At 39.8% G+C, this 6,883-nt stretch overlaps 1 protein-coding gene across 1 annotated transcript; it reads left to right on the plus strand.

The window, feature by feature from the left end:
• The first annotated feature begins 5,914 nt into the window (after nucleotides 1–5,914).
• On the plus strand, nucleotides 5,915–6,613 carry LOC114711810 (uncharacterized). The gene has a single exon (XM_028896239.1). The coding sequence runs from the start codon at nucleotides 5,915–5,917 to the stop codon at nucleotides 6,611–6,613; it is 699 nt and encodes a 232-aa protein (XP_028752072.1).
• Nucleotides 6,614–6,883: the final 270 nt, after the last annotated feature.

The following is a 6,883-nucleotide window of genomic DNA, read 5'->3' on the forward strand; positions in this document are numbered from 1 at the left end:
CTCTTAAAATTATATCATTTTAACTATATTTTAGCCATTTAAAAAAGAAACCTAGAAAATAATTTTAAATAAATGTGATGAAAAATCAAAATTTTCAAATTTTATAATATAATCAAAATTAATAAATTTGACAAAATACTAGGAAGTTCAGAATTATATGCATTAGAAGTAATAAGTTTGATAAAATATTAGGGAGTTTGAAATTATATGCATCAGAACAACTTTTATAAAAATTAACTTTTAAATGTTTGAATAATTCCTATAATAAAAAGGGGTATTTTGGTTAAAACAAAAGTTTAAGAGTCAAATTTAATGGTCAACCAACAGTTTAGATGGATAAAAATGGATTTTTAATTATGTAAAGGAGGCTTGTGTGACATAAAATTTAATTCTAAGGGAAATTCATATGTCGTTTCAAATATTTTACTCTTATTTGTTTGTTTTTAGAAAAATATAGTTAGAGATGAGTGGTAACGTATTTTCAGCCACAATTCTTTTTATTTATAATGTAATTAATTATCAGTAAAGCAACATTATATTTTATTAAATATTTAATTTAGCCTTTGATTACGTAGTGACTAGGTATAGTAATTTGTTAATGAAATCAAACTGCAAATTGGTTGGACCATGATGCTGGTGGTGTTTGATAATCACAATATACTCAATCATACGCATATTTAGCTCGGCCTCGCGGAATATTCTGACACGTTCACTATTTAATGAATTAGACCATAAGGTACCTCCTTTCAATACCTGAAATGAGGCAAAAAGCAGCAGCAGGGTTAAAGAACAAGTTTGGTTTAACAGTTAATGATATGCTGGAGATGGTTCCACATGACTTCAGTGCCAATTTAGAGGAATAAATGAATTGAAAAACTGATTTGGCTCTTATTAATCTTATCTGAAAGAGGCTAGTACAGTGCACTATTATATATAGCCTAAGTGAGCAGACGATCTAGTGACACGTGTACAATGAGCTGTAGAACAGCTGGGTCTGTTAGCAACAGTAAACCAGAATTAACAAGTAGCAAAACAGAAACATAACGCACATTCCCCCTGCTTGGATAAGCAAGGTAAGAGAAAAGAAACTAGATTAGCTAAGAAGCATCAACATTTTCAACAGCAGTTGAACGATCTGAAACCAGGTCAGGTGCTTCTAGGGATACAACATTAAGTTTGTTTTTGCAATAGTTGAATACTGCACTAGTCTGTGCTTTGGTCAAGATATCAGCAACTTGATCAAATGAAGGAACATAGCCCACATGTACTATCCCAGCAGATACTTTTTCCCTGATAAAATGGAGATCAATTTCCACATGCTTGGACTTGTTGTGCAGCACTGGATTGGCAGAAAGAGCAACAGTGCCAGAATTATCACACCAGATGGTTGGTGTTTCCACAACATTAATTTTCATTTCTTTTAGTAATGTCATGACCCAGATAATGTCAGCCACAGCATCCGCTACACTTCGATATTCAGATTCGGTGGCAGATCTGGAGGTTACATTTTGTTTTCGAGAAGTCCAAGTAATGGGGTTTGGACCTAAATAAGTACAAAAGCCACTAGTAGATTTCCTGTCTGATTGAGTACCTCCCCAATCTGCATCTGCAAAGGCCTGAATACGAAGAGCTGGAGCTGATTTAATGAGTAATCCATGTGTATATGTACCTTTAAGATACCTCAACAGTCTTTCAACACATTCCCATTGTTTGACTGTAGGTTCATGCATGAATTGACTCAGCTTGTTGACTGTGTAGGCTATATCTGGTCTGGTGTAGCACACATACTGCAGAGTACCAAGGATGCTCCTGTATAGTGACGGATCTGAGAATGGTGCACTGTCCCCTGGTAGTAAGTGAACATTTACTACCATTAGCATATGCAGTGGTAAGCCAAAGATTTGTTTTTTCCAGTAGTTGATCAATATATTTCCTCTGCGTGAGTAATAGCCCAGATGAAGTAGAAGTAAATTCTATCCCAAGGAAGAAGGACAACTCACCAAGATCTTTTAGAGAAAAAATGTCACTCATTTGTGTAATCAAATTTTCCACAGCAACTTCAGAATTTCCAGCAATCACAAGATCATCAACATAGGCAAGGAGATAGATAATGGCGTCACCTGCTTGTTTAACAAAGAGGCAGGAGTCAGCTCTTGAAGCTTGAAACCCCAGAGTTTCAAGTGCATGATGAAGCTTTTGAAACCATGCACGGGGGGCTTGTTTGAGGCCATAGATGGCTTTCTTCAATTTACACACCAATGGTCTACCATTAGCACTAAACTGTTCAAATCCTGGAGGTTGTTGCATGAAGACCTCTTCTTGCAAATCACCATTTAGAAAGGCGTTGTTAAAATCAACTTGGTGAAGTTTCCAGCCATTAGTAACAGCTATGGTAAGCAGAATTCGAACTGTTATAGCTTTTACTACTGGGCTGAATGTTTTAGTGTAGTCTGTGCCTGCTTCTTCTACATAACCTTTTGCAACCAATCTACCTTTCCTCTTTGCTAAAGTGCCATCAGCGTGAAGTTTAGATTTAAACAGCCACTTGCATCCAATGGGTTTTTGTCCATTAGGTAGTTCAGTCAATTCCCATGTTTCAAATTTAATTAGAGCATTAAATTCCTCCTCAGCAGCGTGCTTCCAGAGAGGGTCTTGAAAGGCTTCTTCAATAGTGGTAGGAATCGAGTTATCTCCGATAGCCATAAACACTTTGGGTATAAAAATACCACTCTTTCCCCTAGTCACCATGGAATGAGTATTAGTAGGTAGATAAGGAAGTGGTGGTGGCGCAGGTTGGTCAGAGGCAGAGACAGGACTGTGTGGGGTCATGGAATGAGTAGTATTAGGTTGAGAGGAAAGTGGTGGTGGCTCAGGTTGGTCAGAAGTTGAGGCAAGACTATGTGGGATGGTGCTGTGAATGGGTTGTTCGTTGATTGGTTCGGTCTGTGTGCAGGACAGTGATGTGGGAGAGTCGGTGGTTCGAGAAGCTGTGGAGTTTGAAAAAATGGGCAATGATGGTTTGGCAATCGGACATAAAGATGACATCAACTCTTCTGACCTGTTATTCTCAGCTAGCTTCTTAACATTCACTTGGGAAATCTGAGGAAATACATGTTCATTGAATCGAACATGTCTGGAGACAAAAATGCGACCAGTTTGGATATCCAGGCAGTTGTAACCTTTATGTTGTGGACTGTACCCAAGGAAGATGCATTTAGCAGAACGATATTCTAGTTTGTGCTTGTTGTAAGGCCGAAGAAGAGGAAAGCACTCACAACCAAAGACCCTTAGGATAGAATAGTCAGGTTTGGACTTGTATAGCATTTCAAATGGTGTTTGACCATGGATAGCAGTGCTCGGCAACCGGTTTAAAAGGAAGACAGCAGTACTAAAGGCATCTGACCAGTAGAAGATTGGTAGGTTTGCATGAGCAAGTAGAGACAGTCCAGTTTCAACAATTAATCTGTGTCTTCTCTCAACCAGTCCATTTTGCTCTGAAGTATATGGACATGTAAACCGGTGTTCTATACCACACGCAGCAACATATTGCTTAAAACACTGAAACTCACCCCCATTATCAGATTGTATCATCTTGATTCCCGTGTTTAGTCTATTTTCAACCAGCGTCTTAAACTCCTTGAATTTTTGCAAAGCTTCAGATTTTTTATATAATGGAAAGATCCATGTAAATCTACTGTAAGCATCTACAATTGCAAGATAGTAACTGAAGCCATGAGACAGAACAGGGGCAGGTCCCCAAAGATCAAGTGTTATTAACTCCAATGGTTTCTGATATACAGAAGAAGACGCAGAAAAGGGAAGTTTATGAGCTTTCCCAAATTGACAAGCAGAACACAGTGAAATTGGAGTACTAGTGTTATTAAAGGAAATGGATGCTTGCTTTAGAACGGCTTTGACAGTGTCCATAGCTGGATGTCCAAGTCGATGATGCCACACCATGAGAGAGTCAGCTACAGTTACTTGATTACACATAGGCACAGGCTTAGTTGGAGCAGAAGATTGACACATATGAGGAGCAGCTCCCATTTTATACATACGATTCGTTTCAACGCCATCCATCAGTATCCTTTTTGTTCTCAGATCCTTGACAAAACAAGCATGTGGAAAGAATTCAATTGAGACTCCATTTTCTTGTGTGGTTTGAGCAACAGACATTAAATTTTTCTTCATGGCAGGAACACAAAGCACATTATTCATAAGTAATTGAGAAGAGGGGGATTTAAGTTGTATATTTCCGGTATGAGTAATATCCAAGCCAAAGCCATTGCCTACCATAACCTTACCGTTATTACCGGTGATAGTTTGCTGTAGCCCAGTCATAGATTTAGCAACGTGCTGAGTGGCTCCAGAGTCAGCATACCAGGCATCATCAGAGACCATGTGTGGACTAGCAATAAATGCTTGAGCAGATGGCAATTCAGTGCTACTAGCAGTAGGTTGAGAGGAAGTCACACTGGACTTGGTAGAAGAATCAGAAGCAGCAGCCGAAGCCGGATTGTGATACTCATGTCCAGCAGAAATATTAGGCACATATGCAGAATAATAGTGATTGTCATCGTAAATTGATGTGCCATAGTCAATGAAATAGGCATTGGCAAAGTAATTTGGTGTGTGATTTGGAGAGGAATTGTACCTATAGTAGCACTGATCAGCTGTATGCCCCATGCGATGACAGATCTGGCACGACACTCGATTCGGTGGAAATGATCGTCCACGACCTCGTCCGCGTCCAATAAACGGATTTAGCGGAAATGGTGCTCGTGGAGGGCCTCGACCGCCATTGTTTTGTGAGATATAGGGTGCTTGTGAGGAGTATACTTGCGGCTGTTCATCAATGCCATAATCCCAGGGTAGATGTGTCGTATAGTTTGCATGTGCCACTGTGTTCTGTATAAAAGCCTTCTGTCTTGCTTCCGAGTCAATCAACAGCGACTGTACCGTATCTAGATCAAAGCTGGTCAGAGAAGCGTTGATAACAGTAATCACCGGTTCGAACTCGGCAGTTAATCCGTTAAGGATATGTGAAATCTGAGCTGACTGAGGAACTGGTTCTCCCAACATAACTAGGTGATCACAGGTGGATTTAACTGTGGCCAAGTAGTCTCGCATTGCCATTTCACCTTTCTTTTGATTTGAAAGCAAGTTCTTATAATACAGGACCTTCGAAGCAGACTTGCTGGAGTAAAGACGATTTAATTTCGTCCAGATTTGAGAGGCCGATTCTAATCCAACGAGCTCTGGGAGAATGGACTGACTCACAGATGAAAGGAGCCAAGACGCAAGAGCTGAGTCCACCGCTTCGTATGCTTCAAAATCTGGATTATCAATCTCTGATCCTCCCGTATCACGAACCTTCGGAGGTGGAACAGTAGTTGTCCCCATTAGATAACCTTTGAGTCGGTGTTGCTTTACCATGAAAGCAACTTGCTGCTTCCAGAGGAGATAATTGGATTCATCCAATTTCACACTAATTTTTTTGTTCGAAAAGCCTAGAATGGAGGATCCTGAAGAAGAATCCATCACTGTAGTACCAGACTGTGAGCCAGACAATGTCGTCATCTTTGTCAACCGATCGATCCAGGATGATGGAGATCAATTAACGATGATGAAATCTTATGCGGCCAGTGATCGGAGTACTGCCAGAAGCAGAAGCTCTGATACCATGCCAATTTAGAGGAATAAATGAATTGAAAAACTGATTTGGCTCTTATTAATCTTATCTGAAAGAGGCTAGTACAGTGCACTATTATATATAGCCTAAGTGAGCAGACGATCTAGTGACACGTGTACAATGAGCTGTAGAACAGCTGGATCTGTTAGCAACAGTAAACCAGAATTAACAAGTAGCGAAACAGAAACATAACGCACATTCAGGACCCTTGAGATACGAGGCATGTTGAACGGAACTGAGCCGGCAACCTCAACTCCGGCCAACAAAACTACTCAGAACAAGGGTTGGAGAAAGATTCTAGAGCTTGTGGCATATATTTTGAGTCATAACGACACCACTTGGCTAGAAGATACGAGAGGAAATTTGAGTTTAGTGGCTATAATGATCTCAACTATAACCTTTCAATCTTTAATTAACCCTCCTGGTGGTTTTGTTCAACAAGATATAGCTTCAGATGGGGGACCCTTCGGATGCTTATCTGATGATGGTGCAAGGGTAACAATATGCCCTGGAGATGCAGTTTCAGCTGTTATGTCCACTTCTGCTTTTCATCGCTACCAAAGGTACAGCACCGCATGTTTTATTGGATCTCTCTGGGTCACCCTCTTACTCGTAAGTGGAGTTCCTTTGAAGCATAAACCTGCGGTATGGGTGTTGTCTCTTGGCATGTGCACGACTCTCACATTCCTAACGCTCACATATCTTCAAGGCCTCTTCATGGTGAATCCAGATTTTTGGGTTCTTGTCTTCCCTAATAGAATGATTTCTGGAGCACTAGTGATTTGGTTTGGGATTCTTGGGGTTATTGCTTTGTTGTCCACGTTACGCTTTGCTTTTTGGCTAATGGAAAAGGGGAAGAAGAAGTTCAACAGCCGTCAGATAATACTTTGTGATCCAAGGAGCGGAATCGAAAATGCATGATCCTTGTGTACGGGATACCATGTTCTTATAGCTTTGAATTTGTTATAAAATCGTTGCTACTGCGTCCTCGAGCAGTCTATTTCATGTTCTTAAATATTTTTCAAGAGTATAGGAAATGATAGATGAAATTGAGAGTAGAAAGTTGCCATACACGGTAAAATCAAAGTGTTAAAGTACAGCTTTTGTGTTATTTTATGTACTAGTGATATGATAGTTTAATAGGATACTGGTTCTTAATATAAAAGTTAATTAACTAATTTGAATAGATTA

Source organism: Neltuma alba, unplaced genomic scaffold (genome assembly GCF_004799145.2).
Source record: "Neltuma alba isolate B1F8T4 unplaced genomic scaffold, ASM479914v2 tig00011320_pilon, whole genome shotgun sequence".
NCBI classification, from domain to species: domain Eukaryota; kingdom Viridiplantae; phylum Streptophyta; class Magnoliopsida; order Fabales; family Fabaceae; genus Neltuma; species Neltuma alba.

Coding starts and splice junctions, on each gene's coding strand:
- LOC114711810 (XM_028896239.1), top strand. CDS start 5,915: ATGTTGAACGGAACTGAGCCGGCAACCTCAACTCCGGCCAACAAAACT.